This window comes from Hemiscyllium ocellatum, chromosome 3 (genome assembly GCF_020745735.1).
Source record: "Hemiscyllium ocellatum isolate sHemOce1 chromosome 3, sHemOce1.pat.X.cur, whole genome shotgun sequence".
NCBI lineage: Eukaryota > Metazoa > Chordata > Chondrichthyes > Orectolobiformes > Hemiscylliidae > Hemiscyllium > Hemiscyllium ocellatum.
In genome coordinates, this window is record NC_083403.1 from 76,406,381 (window position 1) to 76,423,788 (window position 17,408).

At 38.5% G+C, this 17,408-nt stretch overlaps 1 protein-coding gene across 2 annotated transcripts in view; it reads right to left on the bottom strand.

Moving 5' to 3' along the window:
- ptprk (protein tyrosine phosphatase receptor type K) overlaps positions 1–17,408 on the bottom strand; it is a 610,797-nt gene that overhangs the window by 107,184 nt on the left and 486,205 nt on the right. For both annotated transcript variants that reach the window (XM_060851099.1, XM_060851091.1), the window contains exon 14: positions 10,137–10,275. In XM_060851099.1, coding sequence (XP_060707082.1) covers positions 10,137–10,275 — 139 coding nt within the window. The remainder of the gene's footprint in view (positions 1–10,136; positions 10,276–17,408) is intronic.

Genomic DNA, 17,408 nt, shown 5'->3' on the forward strand with positions numbered 1-17,408 from the left:
GTGCTTTCAATTAAACCTGTTGGACGACAACCTGGTGTTGTGTGATTTTTAACTTTGTACACCCCAGTCCAACATCTGCATCTCCAAATCATGACAATATCATGCATATGCTACTCAAAGACCATTTAAATGCCCTTAATGATGTGAGTCCACTACTGTTGCAAAGCCTGATGTTCAAACTCCATGAGATAAAACATAACTCGTTTTGAGGAAAGTATAAAGTTGCACATCAGGCAAACAGAAACCCTACATACTTGGATTTCTCTGTAACTTGGTTTCTACAATAACCTTCTGCAAGTAACAGACATGAGGCTAACCAAACAAAAACTGTACACTCCATTTCTGTATTGTTATATAATAGATAATGATAGTTCGAATTACCAATAAAAAAAAGTCAGCAAATTATATTGTCACAGATGAAGGTTAATTTATTCTTTTGTTCACAAGCCTATCACCTTATTGATAACAACAGAATAGAGGAGAAATTTACTGTCATGTACTTTTACATGAAAAGTACAGTGAAAAGTTTTATATGTCGCTCCCCCACAAGACCTACAACAATGACAAACACTACAATTACAGACGACTAATGATTATTCACACATCGTTCATCCACACTGTACCTTGATTTCAAAATACTCAACAACACAACATGGCTTCTGGGGACCAAGAATTTGCACAAAACGAGAAACTAGTCACATACAAGTTTGGCCTTCAGAGCATAAGCATTTGCCTTTGCTTTGTTCATATTTATTCATTATTAATAGAAATTGCTTGTTTATATATGAGATCAATTTAACCAACCATTCTATCAGCTCTTTCAGCTTACAGATTGCGAGACTGTGACAAATCATAGATGGTCATAGGATAAATTACACCAGTCACTACGGTTTCCAAATACCATTGCACCTCCATGTGAACATCGTGACCTGATTGCAGGCATCTTATAAAACCCTATGACAAGGTGGCATGACAATCCTTTTACTGACTGTGTATATATGGACGACATCCTGAGAATATGAAAACACGAAGGTGTCCTGATCTTTTCTGCTGATGGTACACAAGTTAGGTTGGCTCCAATCTGTTCCTAGTTATCCTAGTGCCTGAGCATAAAATTAGCTTCATTTATTAAATACCATATTATTTACAAGCATCCAATGACAGGTCGTAATAGAAATGGGGCAAATGCCACTTAACTATAGTGGGAGCAGCTTTTCTGGAATTGGGACTTGAGTGTATTATTGAAGGAGAGTTATCTTAATTCTAATTTCATTACATCTTCTCGAATGAAAACTGACATTGGATTCTTGAAACATAAAATGTTCTGCTTGCCAGCCTTCAATTCATTCAAAATAAATATGGAAGTGATCTGACTGAAATCACTGACTCATTGTATCCCTTCACTGTCTCATTCTGTTCTTTCACAGGACTGTGGTTAATTCATAGCCAGAGCTTTCTTCAAAGTGATAAAGGCCAAACAATGTGAGACTAGAAATGTGATCAAACACAGAGGACGCTGGAGAAACTCAGCAGGGCTGTGGAGAAGAAATAGAGTCATGTTTTGAGTCTGCTCAGGACTCCTCCAGAATATCAGGAATCCTTAAAACCCTTGCCTAACAAAGATCTATCAACAACTTCTCAAAAGAGAGTTCCAGACTTCCACCACCCATTATGCGAAGAAATGTTTTTGGCTTTGTTCCTGTTGCCCTTGCTCTAGTTCTTCGCCTGCTTGTCACGGACTTGCCACACTCCAGGAGATAGCTTCTCTGTACTTACCCGTTAATCATTTGATTTGAATACCCAAGAATTTCATGGACTAAAAATAATTTTAATAAAGGACAGCATTGACCCAAAATAGCTGGTGTCATCACATAACAAGGATAGGCAACTCACATGGAATATACAAACTGGCTGCAACAGAACAACCATCTTAATTAGGAGGCACTGAAATTCAATGATGTGTGAAGACATTTGTTTCTCATCTTACTCCACTTGCAAGTAATGGAGGTGAAAGGTTACCTGTCGAGTGTTCAGTTTGAAAAACCAATGATCTAGACTTGAAAGATACAAACTGACCAAAATTCAGGGGCTTGCTTAAAACAAGGACAGAAAAAGCAACATTAACCAATAACATTAAGACGTTAAAAGGCTTTTTGCTCTTGGTCCCTCTCTCAAGCTCAAAAACCAGTGTTGGTGAAAAAGTAACTTGGAGAGCCATTCATAGGGAAATCAAGGTGATCTGCAATGGTGGCCACTCCTGGTGAAATAGGGCTACAGCTAAGCAGTTGGACTCAAGATTTCTTTTTTCTTGAAACTCAAGGGACTCTTAAGATCTACATTTGCTTTTATTACCCTACCCGTACTAGACATCCTTTTCCTCACCCTCTTTATTGGTAAACATTATTATCTTTTGTTTATGTGGGCATTTGATGTCATATTTCTTACATTTTTTGGATTCAAAATGTAATAAAATTCTTTCATTGAATAAACATTCCTTGGAATGGGCTCTCCTTAATTTTTGATCTGGTTAACTAAGTTAATTGGAAAATGATAACCACTTGCTGAAAAAAGAAATTGTTGCAGTTGACTAAAAGGGGCTGATCACTGCTCCTCACTGAGTCATAACAGATGCAAAAAATGTACCAGCAAATGCTAATCAAATTCTTACTTTTATATCAAGAGGATTAATGTACAACATGATAGAAGTCATGGCATTGTAGAGAGCTTAGTGTATATTTACCAGAACGAGACCTATTCTGCAATTAAATTAGAGGGAGAGGTTACGCAAACTAGGGTTGCATTCAAAAATTATTTAATATTTTTATTATGCACAGCCTATTTATTTAAGTGTGTGGGGCCTTTGAACTTCTTTGTAGAGCATTTGCAAGGTGCTAGATTGTGTTCAGTCTGTGTAGGAAATTCTCTTACAAATTTGGAGATTAGGATCAATTTACTTTCAAGATGTTAAGGTAAACTGATAATCCAGACAGAAGGAGCTATTTCTCCTTTTTGGCCAGATGAGAACGAGGGGAGTAGTCTAAAAACTCAGCCAACTTTTCACCAGGAAAATAAGTAAACACCGCAAGTATGGTTACAGTTTAGCATCTGATGCTAGGCAACATACTTACTTTCAATTGGAGATTGATATGTTTTTGCCAACCAAAGATATTAAGGCATACAAAGTGCAGAGACAGATATATACAGTTAGCTTGCAGATCAGACCTGACCTTAATATATAGCAGAACAGACCTAAATGGCTAAATGACTGACACCTGCTCCTATGTTCCTGTGTGGCATTTCTTGTTAGTTACACATTCAGATTGCTGCTCCAGGATCTCTGACAGGGTCCGTTTCACATCTATGGTTTACAATAGTTCAGATTTTGCAATGCAGGTTTGTAGATTTTCAACTCTGATATTTTAACATTGCATGGTCCTGCTCCTCTCTGGAATCTGACTGCCCGATATTACATAGCCTATTTTGCACTTGAATTCAGCAGCATTTTGCCTCTCTTGCAATTTATGTTAGACATCAAACAACCCAGTGTTTGTCAGGAAACATGATCATAAAGACAAATACTATGCTTTTCAACATTCAATTTTGTCGGCAAGGAGAGGAATGACCGTTCACACTCTTCCCTTTCCACGTGTGTCACAATATTTAAAACATCCTCTTTGAATAATGTAACCTCTTCACGATTTCTTCTACATCCACTTTAGACCCTCTCATTGTTGTGTCACCTTGCCCCACTCTGCAGACTGCTCTCCACAACCATTTTCCATTTGTAACCTGATCATTTCCCACATCACCTAACATTCTCACAGATTTGCTACAGCACAGAAAAAAAACAAATTCAGCCCAACATATCTACTCCAGTTCTTTAAATTAGTTATTTCCTTATGGTCTCTGGACTTTTCCTTTAACTCTGCATATTATTCCTTTGCAGACCTAATACCCTTTTAAATGCCTCAACTGAACCTACCTCCATCACACTCATAGGTACTCAACTCCAGGAGCTGGAGCTGGATGAACTTTGATTATTCAGGAGGTGGAGGGGGTTATTGAGAGGTGTTATGGGGAGGTAGTCACACTTCAGGTAAAAGAAGGTAGATGGATTACCGTTAGGGGATGGAAAGGGAGAAGGCAGGCAGTGCAGGGATCCCCTGTGGTCGCTCCCCTTAACAACAAGTATACCATTTTGGATACTGTTTTTGGGGGGGGTGGGGGGGGGGGAGGAGGAGGAGGAGATGACTTACCAGATGTAAGCAATGGAGCATAGGTCTCTGGCACAGAGTCTGTCCTTGTTGCTCAGAAGGGAAGGGGTAAGAGGAGCACAGCATTAGCGACTGGGGACTCCAAAATTAAGGGGACAGACAGGAGGTTCTGTGGGAATGAGAGAGAACTCACAGTTAGTGTGTTGCCTCCCAGGTGCTAGGGTTCATGATGTCTCAGATCGTGTTTTTAGGATCCTTGCGGGGGAGGGAGAGCAAGTCATGCTCTACATAGGCAGGAAGAGAGATGGGGACTTAAAGCAGAAATTCAGGGAACTAGGGTGGAAGCTAAGAGCTAGGACAAACAGAGTTATCATCTCTGGTTTGTAACGTGCCAACGAGGTGAGGAATAGAGAGAGAGAAGAGAGAAGAGAGAGAGAGAGAGAGGGGAGCTGAACATGTGGCCACAGTGATGATGCAGGAGGGAAGGATTTTGGATTCTTCGATAATTGGGGGTATTTCTGGGTTGGTAGGATCTTTACAAACAGGATAGTCTTCACCTGAGCCAGAGGGGCACAAATATCTTTGGGGGGTAATTTGCTAATCCTCTTTGGGTGAGTGTAAAACCAGTTCATCAGGAAGATGGGAATCTAAATTATAGCTCAAGTATAGAGGAGGTTGAGTGTAGGGAGGTCCGAAATAAGGTTTCAGGGTTGCAAGTGGGCACCAACAAGCAAGAAGTTGGTGTGAAATGTGTATAGTTCAACGCCAGGAGCATCCGGAATACGGTAGGTGAACTTGCAGCATGGGTCGTTACCTCAGGACTTCAATGTTGTGGCCATTTCTGAGACATGAGCAAAGCAGGGACAGGAATGGTTGTTGCAAGTTCCAGGATTTAGATGTTTCAGTAAGAACAGAGAAGATGGTAAAAGAGGGGGGAGTGTGGCATCGTTAGTCAAGGACACATTATGGCTGCAGAAAGGACATTTGAGGACTCATCAACTGAGGTTGTATGGGCTGAGATTAGAAACAGGAAAGGACAGGTCACCCTGTTGAGAGTTTTTTTTTAAATTGGCCTTCGAATAGTTCCAGAGATGTAGAGGAAAGGATAGCAGAGATAATTCTGGATAGGAGCAAGAGTGACAGGGTAGTTGTTATGCGGGACTTTAACTTTCCAAATATTGCCTGGAAATACAATAGTTCAAGTACTTTAGATGGGTCCATTTTTGTCCATTGTGTGCAAGAGGGTTTTCTGACACAGTATGTAGACAAACCAACAAGGGGATAGGCCACATTAGATTTGGTACTGGGTGATGACCCCGGCCAAATGTTAGGTTTGGAGGTAGGTGAGCACTTTGGTGAGAGTGACCATAATTCAGTTATGTTTACTTTAGTGATGGAAAGGGATAGTTATACACCGGAGGGCAAGAGCTACAGTTGGGGGAAAGGCAATTTTGATGCGATTAGACAAGATTTAGGATGCATAAGATGGGGAAGGAAACTGCAGGAAATGGGCACAATAGAAATGTGGAGTTTATCCAAGGAACTGCTACTGTGTGTATGTGATAAGTATGTGCCTGTCAGACAGGGAGGAAGTTTTCAAGCGCAGGAACCGTGGTTTACTAAAGAAGTTGAATCACTTGTCAAGAGGAAGAAGGCGGCTTATGTTAGGATGAGATGTGAAGGCTCATTTAGGGCGATTGAGAGATACAAGTTAGCCAGGGAAATCCTAAAGAGAGAGCTAAGACGAGCAAGGAGGGGACATGAGAAGTTGTTTGCGGATAAGATCAAGGAAAACCCTACAGCTTTTGATAGGTATATAACGGGTAAAGGAATAACGAGGGTAAGATTAGGGCCATTCAAGGACAGTAGTGGGAAGTTGTGTGTGAAATCAGAGGAGATTGGGAAAGTGTTAAATATTTTTTGTCAGTATTCACACTGGACAAAGACAATGCTGTCGAGGAGAATACTGAAAAAAACAGGCACTAAGACTAGATAGGATTGAGGTGTACAAGGAGGAGGTGTTAGAAATTCTGGAAAGTGTGAAAATAGATAAATCCCCTGGGCCGGATGGAATTTTTCTTCGGATTCTCTGGAAAGCCAGGGAGGAGATTGCTGAGCCTTTGGCTTTGATCTTTATCTAGTCATTGTCTACAGGAATAGTACCAGAATACTGAAGGATAGCAAATGTCGTCTCCTTGTACAAGAAGGGGAGTAGAGGCAGCCTTACTTTGGTTGTGGGTAAAGTGTTGGAAAATGTTATAAGAAATAGGATTTATCATCACCTCAATATGAGTAAGTTGATTAGGGATAGTCAACAGGGTTTTGACAAGGGTAGGACGTGCCTCCCAAATCTTATTGAGTTCTTTGAGAAGCTGACCAAACAGGTGGATGAGGTAAAGCAATTGATGTGGTATACAGAGGAACCTCGATTATCCGACTATCAGATTATCCAAGGGAGATCTTGAGGTCTTGATGGAAACATTATATCAAAGACATGTTTCCAACACTGATTGCGTCTTTGTTTACAATGATTAAAAGTGAACTTGGCTTACTGAAATGCTGCCGACAACAGTTCTGGACTGACGGGAGTCCAGGCACTGTTTCCAAATGACAGACGACCTGCCCCCTCTCGCTCTCCCCACACACTTTGCCTGGAGTTCTACACAAGGGTGTACCCTAAACCCCTTTACCCGGATAATCTCTCTAACATTGTTCTGTACAGAGCAAAGGTGGAACGTGTCAAAACGTTGCAGGAACAAGTTGTGTGTGTGTGTGTGTGTGTGTGTGTGTGTGTGTATACGGGCGCTCGCTATGTGTAAACTCACCTCCCCCCACAAAAGGCAGCAGCAGTCTTGATGTTGGTGTCCAGTCTGGCCGCCCTGGAGACAGTGTTGCATGGGGTTGGGGGATGGGCGGGGGTGGCGGTGTTATACAGAGTTGGACGGGTTTGGGATCGGGAGGGGGGCAGGGGCAGGGACTCATGCATGGTGTGCTACTGTTTAGTCTCCTGAACAGGGAACGGACTAAACCAAAAACTCTTAGCCCCAGAGGAAAGGCATTGAATCAATTATTTGAATAGCAATTATCTGAATGGGACAGTGCCTGCGTATCGCATTCAGATAATCGACGTTCCTCTGTATATGGATTTCAGTAAGGTATTTGATAAGGTTCCCCATGGTAGGCCGCACAAAATATACTGGCATGGGATTGAGGTTGATTTAGCGGTTTGGATCAGAAATTGGCTGGTTGACAGAAGACAGGGTGGTGGTTGATGGGAAATGTTCATCCTGGAGTTCAGTTACTAGTGGTGTACTGCAAGGATCTGTTTTGGGTCCACTGCTATTTGTCATTTTTATAAATGACCTGGATGAAGGTGTAGAAGGATGGGTTAGCAAATTTGTGCATGACACCAAGTTCGGTGGAGTTGTGGACAATGCCGAAGGATGTTGTGGGTTACAGAGGGACATAGATAAGCTGCAGAGCTGGGCTGAGAGGTCGCAAATGGAGTTTAATGCAGAAAAGTGTGATGTGATTCACTTTGGAAAGAGTAACAGGAATACAGAGCACTGGGCTAATGGTAAGATTTTTGATAGCGTCGATGAGCAGAGAGATCTTGGTGTCCATGTACACAGATCCCTCAAAGTTGCCACCCAGGCTGATGGGGCTGTTAAGGCAGCATATGGCGTGCTAGCTTTTATTAGTAGGGGGATTGAGTTTCGGAACCATGAGGTCATTGCTGCAGCTGTACATAAATCTGGTGCGGCCGCACTTGGAGTATAGCATGCAGTTCTGGTCACTGCATTATAGGAAGGATGTGGAAGGTTTGGAAAGGGTTCTGAGGAGATTTACTAGGATGTTGCCTGGAATGGAGGGAAGGCCTTCTGAGGAAAGTTTGAGGGACTTGAGGCTGTTTTTATTGGAGAGAAAAAGGTTGAAAGGTGACTTACTTGAGACATATAAAATAATCAGAGAGTTAGACTGGGTGGACAGCGAGAGCCTTTTTCCTCAGATGGTGATGGATAGCACGAGGGGACATAGCTTCAAATTGAGGGGTGATAGATGTAGCACAGATGTCAGAGGTAGTTTCTTTACTCAGAGAGTAGTAGGGGCTTGGAATGCACTGCCTGCATCAGTAATAGACTTGCCAACTTTAAGGGTATTTAAACTGTCACTGGATAGGCATATGGGTGAGAATGGAATAGTATAGGTTAGACGGACTATAGATTGGTTTTACAGGGCAGTGCAACTTCGAGGGCCAAAGGGCCTATATTGTGCTGCAATGCTCTATGTTCTATTCCAGATTCTTACATTCTGTTGCAAGAAAACATTTCTCCCTTTGTCTTCATTGCTTCTTTTTCCAATTACCTTAAAGCTGTTCCCTTGTGTACTTGATCTTTTCATTCGTGAGAATAACTTTCCCTGGCCTGATCGCTCCAGACCCCTTAAATGATTCCTCAAATGATTTTGAGTACCTCTGTCAAATCTCTTCTCAAGCTTTTTTTCTCCAAAGAAAACAATCTCAGATTCTTCAATCTATGTAATTTATGTTTCTCATCCCTGATTCATCCTCGTGCATCTTCACTACACCTTCTCCAGTGATGCCTTGACACTCATTGTAAAGTGAGGTGCCTAGACCTAGAGGTGATACTGAAGTTGACATTGAACCTGTGTTGTTTACAATTTCAGCGTAACCCCATTGCTCTTATACTCTATTAATGAAAAGCTATTAAGTAAAGCTTTATTACTTTATTTATGCTTTATATATTGCTGTATCTCATTCGCACCAACACCCTCAAATGACTTATGCATATATACACACAAATTCCTCTGCTTTAGAATGTGTTTTACTTTGTAGTGTTACTCTACATTTGATCTACCATTATGAATCACTGCATAGTTCTCTACTTTGAAATTCATCTGCCACTATTCCACCCACTTTGTCAACTTGTCTTTGCCTATTTGACATACCTCAGAGTTCACTATGTCTTTAAGTGGCCTTCACCTTCCTCTGACTCTTCTCCTTTTCTACTCCATAATATATCCACCATGCTTCCTTTGTAGTCCACTTGATAAAGCTTCCTCCTACATTCATGTCATTCAGTCACACCTCCATTTGCCAAGTTAAACCAGCAGCACTATTATTTCTCCTTCTCTGCTTAATCTCAAAATATTTCATTGAGTCATTTAGTTTTCAGAAAAATAGTCTTTTCCTCATTACATTCCTGCATCTTACCAAGGCAAAAATGCTGGATACCTCAATCATAAATTAAGGAAGGTCCATCGATGTTTCCTTTCAGACTTCACAGGAAAATTTCAATTTCAAAAAGCTGCAGTACTAACTTCTAACTGTGGCCTTCTGCTGGGCGGTTTACCAACCAGAGGGATCATTATAGATTCAGCTAGTGTCACAGGTTAGAAAATTTCATAAATCTAGGCAAGAGTTTCTCATCAGCAGTAATAATGTCAAAAAAATTATGGTGCGTGAAAACTTGAGTAATCATTGGGCTTTTTACATTTTAGATAAGCCATGGCTGGTTAGAAAACAGCACAAACGTTCGAGGTGAAACTCGTTACAGAACTTGGGATCAAAACATTTACCAAATTCATGTCACTCGTAATTTAGATGTTAAGAACTGATCAAGTCTACTTCCTCTTGCAGTTTTGAAATGAGCATTGGCCACTCTTTCCTTAAATAAAATGTGTAAGCAGTATGCATTCTTGTTAGTTTTTTTTCTTGGTTATATGAAATATCATGGTATTACTATATAAAGTAATTAGATATTTTGTTAAAAGAGACAAACACTGTTACAAAGTGCAATTATCATCAAACTACTTAAAACTGCTTTAGAAATGCATTATGGATTCTGTGCAATAAGTCAATTAGTAACTGCATTCATTCTAGAAACACAAACAGTACAGTACCTTTTCTTGACGATCATTACCACAACGAGGAGGAGGAGGATGAAAGCCAGAACTCCAGCACTGATTCCAGCAATTTTCACTACCCGATCAGTTTGCTTGACAGGATCAGGGACCACCTCAGGTTCTTCAGTTGTGGCTGCTAAATTAGTCAGAAGAAGTCTTTGTATGAAAGTATGTAATCATTTCTGACAGGAAAATAATCTTGAATGTCATGTTCCTAAAGTACACTTAAAATACGCAGGTAACAATTCGTAAAATATTGCATCCCACATTATGAGATTATTAGATTTTGCCATGCTAAATTTTCAGCGATGCAAATTATACTTTCAACTTACTGGAAGTTTGTATTAATTTTAACATTAAAGAACAAGGATGATGAATTTAAAAATTAACATATTAATACAATTAACATAAATGGAATTAAAACTTTTAGCACAATCTATTTTGAAAGTAACTCAATTTGGTCAATTTAAATTTGAGAAGTTTTCAGAGTTATGCATTTTATCAGTGCAGTTTTACATATTGAGAAATCAGTCTCAAAAACCAATGAAAATAGTTGTAATACTCATTTCTCAGATTTTTTTTAAAAAAGGTAGCCAAAAAGATAAATAACAATTTCAAGTACTATTGTTTAGCAACATTAAGTTTTCATAAGGTGGTGATATTAAAGATTCAGGCATTGGTCAAAAAGTGTTTCCACAGCAAAATCTATATGCAAATTCTAAATTACACTTTGATCAGTTTTTTAAAAAATAAAATTTAAAGCAACCCTGCCACTGCATTATCATTTCAAACTGTAAGCAGTGAAAGATATTCGTGCAAATAAACTTTAATTGAAGTCTAGAGACGTAAATGATAGATTAAATGTATTCTTAATAAGCATGAAAAAATTAAAACGGTACATCACCACTCAAAAAAAATCACATAAGATTGGTTTGGATGCTGGATCTCAGAAGGGTAAGATATTTAGGATGAATTTGCAAGACAACCTATGCAGTAATATGTACACAAATTATTTTTGTAGTAATCTATATTGCCATGAACATCTCATACATTTTGCTCAATACTGATCAATTGTTACACAACCAGAAATAAGGAAACGAAGCACTTATCACAAAATAAAATGGACTACCCAAGTAGCTAACTTTTCTACCTGAGATGTTCAGCAAGTAAGTGCACTTTCAATGATTTCTCCTTTTGGTTAGTACAATTTGCTTCTCTAATGCAGTGAGTACCGAGTAATTAAATACATAACTCTACCGTAGAAATTTGGGCAAGCCTTCCTAATTTGTTCTGTGACCTTGATCTTGTACCAAGATGTATTGAGGAAAACCAAGCATTTTAGAAGCATTTATTAAAAAGAATCCTAAGCACATTCAAATCAATTTTCTAACATTGATGATCCACCTGAACCATGATAAAATAACAGCATTTGATTCAAACGTGCATTTTTCTTTACACTCTTTATCACCTTTGTTGATACTTAATGAATGGCATCTAAGTCTATGACTCAAACACCTAGGCATGGTACACAGCAAAACAAAGGGCTGATCTTTGCAGAGATTGTTGAGATGTCAAAGTGACTATCATGCGACTTAGTTGTTATTTGTTGGATTTTAAAATGGTTAAAAAATCCTATCACTTCCCAGTAGGTCTGTGCTGGATATTAGTGAAAATGTGCCATTGTTTCTCTAATATTCCTGATGAAGGGCTTATGCCTAAAATGTTGATTCTCTTGCTCCTTGGATGCTGCCTGACCTGCTGTGCTTTTCTTTTGACTTTTTGGCTCTGAATTTCCAGCAGTTGCAGTCCTCACTTTCTCCTGACTCTGTAAATTAAGGATGATGGGTGGGCCAGTGAAGTTAGGGTCCAACCAGAGGGTCTACTGTGACAACTGGCTTGCTGCCCCACAGGGCAGATGGACTGTGCTAAGGCAAGGATGCAGTCCTCAAGGGCATACCAGAATGGAGTTGTTCTCTGTTAAATTTTAAAACGGTAATGAAAAATCTTATCGCTTCCCAGTAAGACAGTGCTGGGATGTTAGTGAAAAGGTGCCATTGTTTCCCCAGCATGCCACTAGGAGTCCATCCCCTTTTCAATTCCACGCTCAGTATCTGTTGGAAAGATCTTCTTTGCAATGACATCTCTTGCCCAATATGCATGACCACTGGGAATCATGAATGAGACTAGTCGACAAGCTAGTGCATCCTTTGCTGAGTCTCACCTCTGTGGTGCCATCAAACTTCACCCCAAAAGGTAGAGAGAGTAAGGAAGTCAACATGTTTCACACCGCATAAAAAGTCTTGAATTGAAAATCACGTTTAATCAATAAATAAATTTTTCTTGGCCACTAAAACAAGCACAGATTCAATTACAACAATTACGTCTACACTTTCAAAAGGTGAAGAGTGAATGTAAAATATTGCTGAAACGTAACCTCTCTCACCTTGCAAATGCTGTTATTAACTTTGCAGAAATATGCTTGAATCCATTCTTTGTAAAAAGAAAGTGATTGATTTTAATGCAGATACTGTTTTGCTCCATTGTTTAAGCCTAATCCATTCTGCAATGAACTTTCAAATGTAGAATCTCAAATACACAGGCAAAAAACTTTACAAAGTGTAACGCACATAAATTCCTCTCTGCAAAGCAACTGTGAAACAAGAGACTTAGTGGCATACTGAAGGTCTGTACGCTAAATTTATAAGAACAATATTGGTTTCTGAAATTAATTTGTTTCTTTGCTCATCTAAAAACACAAATTTTGTTAATAATTCTAATACTACTCCATAAGAGATGAACCATCAATCCTCTACGCAAGTCTATTTTTGTTTTTAGAAATAAATATGATTAGGGCAGGTAGGTGGTCCTGCTCTGCACATGTTTATTAATAACTTGTCTGCCCAATAACTGAAAAAAGGAAAAAAAAAACTTGCATTTGTTTTAGATACTTGTGTTTCAATTTTACTCTTGTTAAACAAGTACCATTTAAAATACAAATTTAATGCAACTGGTAAAAAAAAGAGGGAAGTATGAAAATTGAAAACACTATAAAAAAAAGTGACCAGCAATTCAGGTGCATTTTATTTTAAAATTCCCAACATAGTTGACATGGTTATGGATATACTGCAGACATGTGTAACCATGAATGTAAGAACTTGCATGTTCTTTGACGATACTGCTACTTGTTCTAGGAATGTGTGTGGTCATTATGCTGTGCAAACAAATGCTCTTTGTTCAGTCGCAAGTGCCGTGCAAGTTTATTCCATCAATTTCACTAAAGTACAAAAGTTGTATGATTAAATCCAAAATGCAAAGGAAAAACGACTTCTCATTAATCTTTGAAGTGCAAATCCTATTAACAATTCAGTCATAATCAGTCCTGTAGGGGGAAGCAAAGCCTCTCCACTTATTATTGCTATTCCACTTCACCCATGTCTAGTACTGTAAATTATGCGAAGTAACCCATTATCACAGATGTGTAACTTTAAGAGAGACTTCTAAAATTACATTTCAAGCGTGTCAATTTGACAAACAGGTTAGTGTTTAGTTCTCAATGTATTAACTTTTAAAACATTAGCGAACTGGCTTTCATATAAGTTATGGTCAAACTTGACAATGATGTTGCAACCAGCTGATAAATCAAAATTAAATCGTGGATAAAAATTGATGAAAAGGTCAACAATCCGAAATATTAGCCTAGTTCTTCTTTCTCCGCAGTTATTATCTGACTTGCTGAGTGGTTCCAACATTCTCAGCTTTTAAGTCTGAAGAAATGGCAACTTATCCTCCTTGTTAAATCTTATATCGAATGTAAGAATTTTATTATATCTGGTTCAGAATATTGAAAACAAAAACCTATTTTAACCACTGCACATGTCTAGTAATGTTGTTCTGCACAATACTCTACTGAACTCAATCTCAACAATCTTCTGAATTCGACAAAACAAGCCAGTTCAGAGAGATAGTAGTCATAATAATCCATCACTGCATCAGAATTTATATTTAAGATATCCCCTAAATCATTACTTAATTTGAGGAACATTATTAAATCTGTGTGAAAGAAAACTCTGAGGTGCTGATAAATTAAATGGAAAATTATCCAACTTCCTGTCTTTTCAGTGCTAAACAGAAACAAGTTTTTGTTTACTGGGAAAAGGAGATAATTTGCTCTGTCATGATCCTTAGAAGCATTTGCTACCAGGTTATATCAAAATGACCGAAATTTGAAAAACCCAGTAAGTTTCATCTGCTAGTTTTCTCTGTCAATTCAAACAGAAGGAAACTGAACAAATTTCTCTTTTGTTTGATGAATAAAAATGAGTTCAGTTGACTAAAATAGATTACTGTTGATATTTAGTTTCCAAATGTATATTACCCAGCAGTAATAAACAATACAACATTGTCTCTTGACAGAAACGTATTAACTATCTTGCTGAAGCTGTAAAAGGCTTTTCTCAGTAAGTGCCACACACAAAATTCTATTTTGCAACCACAACCGTGTCAATTATACTAGATACTGGAAGGGAACTTTGTGTCAAAAATTTGATGAAACCCAATGATTTCCTTTTAAAATAATGATCCATAAAAATTTGCAGATTGGTTAAGATTCTAATGTGAGCATTCTAATATGAGCATCCAAATCGATCACAATGCCAGACACTAGTATGAGTGCTTTGTGGAATAAATATTATTTATTAACTTAAAAATTGTGAACTTTTACCACAAAGATATAGTAGTGACATTTGGTCATGGGCTGATGCCATTCCCGAATAACTAAACAGACAGCTTTTATTGGAACTCAGCCTTGACCATACACACTACAAATGTTATTTCTAAGAGTCAAATATTATCATGCTAATCAATTTTTAAATGCAAGTTCATTTGTAAACATTTACAGGTTATATTTTTCCTCGATATTAGGATAAACCTACATAAGTTTGGATAAATGTCACTGAAGTTTTTTTTGAGGTTTTTATGAGACAAACTCATTACTCCCAACTCTTGTGTATTTATTGTGAGATGTGATATGCAAGGAAAATTTCACCCCACTTACAACAGGACTTGCAAAACTCACTAATTTTTCTAATAAACGGCCTGGTGTAATGTCAATCCTCATCATGCCTCCTGGGGTTATCTGCTGCTGGAATAGGTGGAGGCAAATGTCTCAGAAATTAGTAATTGTAATAACAGGACAGGTATATTTTTACCCTTGGAAAATAATGGAGAATATAAGGTTTCCGACAGTGAAACTTGACAGTAGGTTGGCAAGAGGATTGATTCACAAGTGCAGCCATTCTTAAAACACTGGGACTCCCACAGAGATCTTTTGACATCAAGATGCAGGAGTTGCAGGTGAGAGACAGCTTAATGTGTTACATAGACAAGACTCATCAAATGAGCATTCATATTCCACTAATGCTACCCCCAGCTCTGCCCAATGCACTGTTCAGCTGGCTCTTGCTCTGTATCCACCAAGAGTTCTCCTTTAGTCTGCAGAGACATCTACCCTGAAGTGTCTCAGCATCAACACTGCCTGAGGACTGATTGAGCTGTGTTCAGAGAAAAGTGAACATTTTTTGTTAAATCTGTATAGTTACCTAGATACAAAGTGCTTTTAAAAATTGGTGACTGTGTTTGAAAAAGAAAATAATTTGAAATTTTCATATCAAATGTCTTGACTGTTAAATCTTTGCCTCTTGATTTCAGTGAGGTTGGTCTGTCTGAAAACTACCACCATGTACCATTTACCTCCTTCCAAGTCATTTTTGAATTTTTGTTACCATTTTCTCATCTTAATGGATTCTTGAATACTTCTGCAAAGCAAAATCAAGTTACATTTCAAAATCATCAAATATTCTCTTTATACAAGGCAAGTATTTCAGCTTCAAGCAGTTTTATTCATTAGAAAGTTTAATCAGTTGTAGGGATAATATTCAAAGAAGGGCACAGTAACCCCTGCTTAGGCTGGAACAGGATATTTGTCAGTCTTCTTTTTCAACTCCTTTCTTGTGCATTAAAAGAGAAAATAAGACCACCAGAATAGGAGCCATGTGGCTTATTGAATCTGCCCTGCCCTTCAAAATGGTCATGGCTGATTTGATAACCCTCAACTCCACTTGGCCTTTTCTCCTCTTATTGTCCCTGTATTGATTAAAAACGTTTGTATCAACTTTGAGTATTCGTCAAAACTCATTCTCAACAGTTCTCTATGGTAAAGAATTCCACAAATCACTACCCTCAGAGAAGGTACAGAATCTCCCATGTGGGGAAACCACCTCTTCACATCTATTCCTTTAAAATTCTGAAGAATCTAATGAAGTTGCCTCTCACTATAATGATTCCAACGATTACAGGCAAACCACTTAATCACGGCCAAGAAGATTCCTCCATACCCTAGATAAACTCAGTGAAACATCTCTGAACTGCCTCCAATGCCAGAATATCTTTCCTTAGATTAGGAGATCAAAAACACGAGGTTATGCACTTAAAACAGAAAACAGGGGAATATTATTTAAGTGGAGAAAGTCTGCAGAGCACTGAAGCAAAGAGGAAAGGAAACTGGTCCCAGTTTTCTAGATGTGGTCAAAGCAAGGCTTCCTTATTTTTATAATCTGTTCCCTGTTGAATAAAGGTAAACACTCCATTTGGTTTCATCATTATCTCTGTTTGAGAATCCCCAAATCCCTCTCTGCATCAATGATGCATAGTCTTTTTCTATTTAAATAATATTCATTCTTCCTGCTGAAATGCATTACCTCATGTTTTCCCACATTCCATTGCATATGCAAGTTTTTGCCCATTCACTTAATCTGTCTCTAACACTGCGTTAATTCACTAATTGCCTTCACACCTACTTTTGTGTCATTACCAAATGTGATGATAGTCCATTCACTTTCCTTCTCCAGCTATTAATATGCATTGTAAATTGTGATCCCAGGACAGATCCCTGGGGTACTTCACTAGCTCCAGGTTGCCATCCTGAAAATGCTCCCGTTAGCCCAACTCTTTCATTGCTATTAGTTAATCAACCCTCAATCCATGCTAGCATTCAACTCGCAACACCATGGGCTTTTATCTTATTTAGTAGCTTCACGTACAGTACCCTATTAAAGGCCTTTAGGAAAACCAAATGTATTACTGGTTTCCCTTTTTAGGTCATTCTGCTATCAGGCACGTTTGATTAATGTGAATTCACTATAACGTGATTGACAAATTGGGGATACTATTTCTAAAACAAAGTTTTAAAGCGTGTATAGGTTACAATACGAT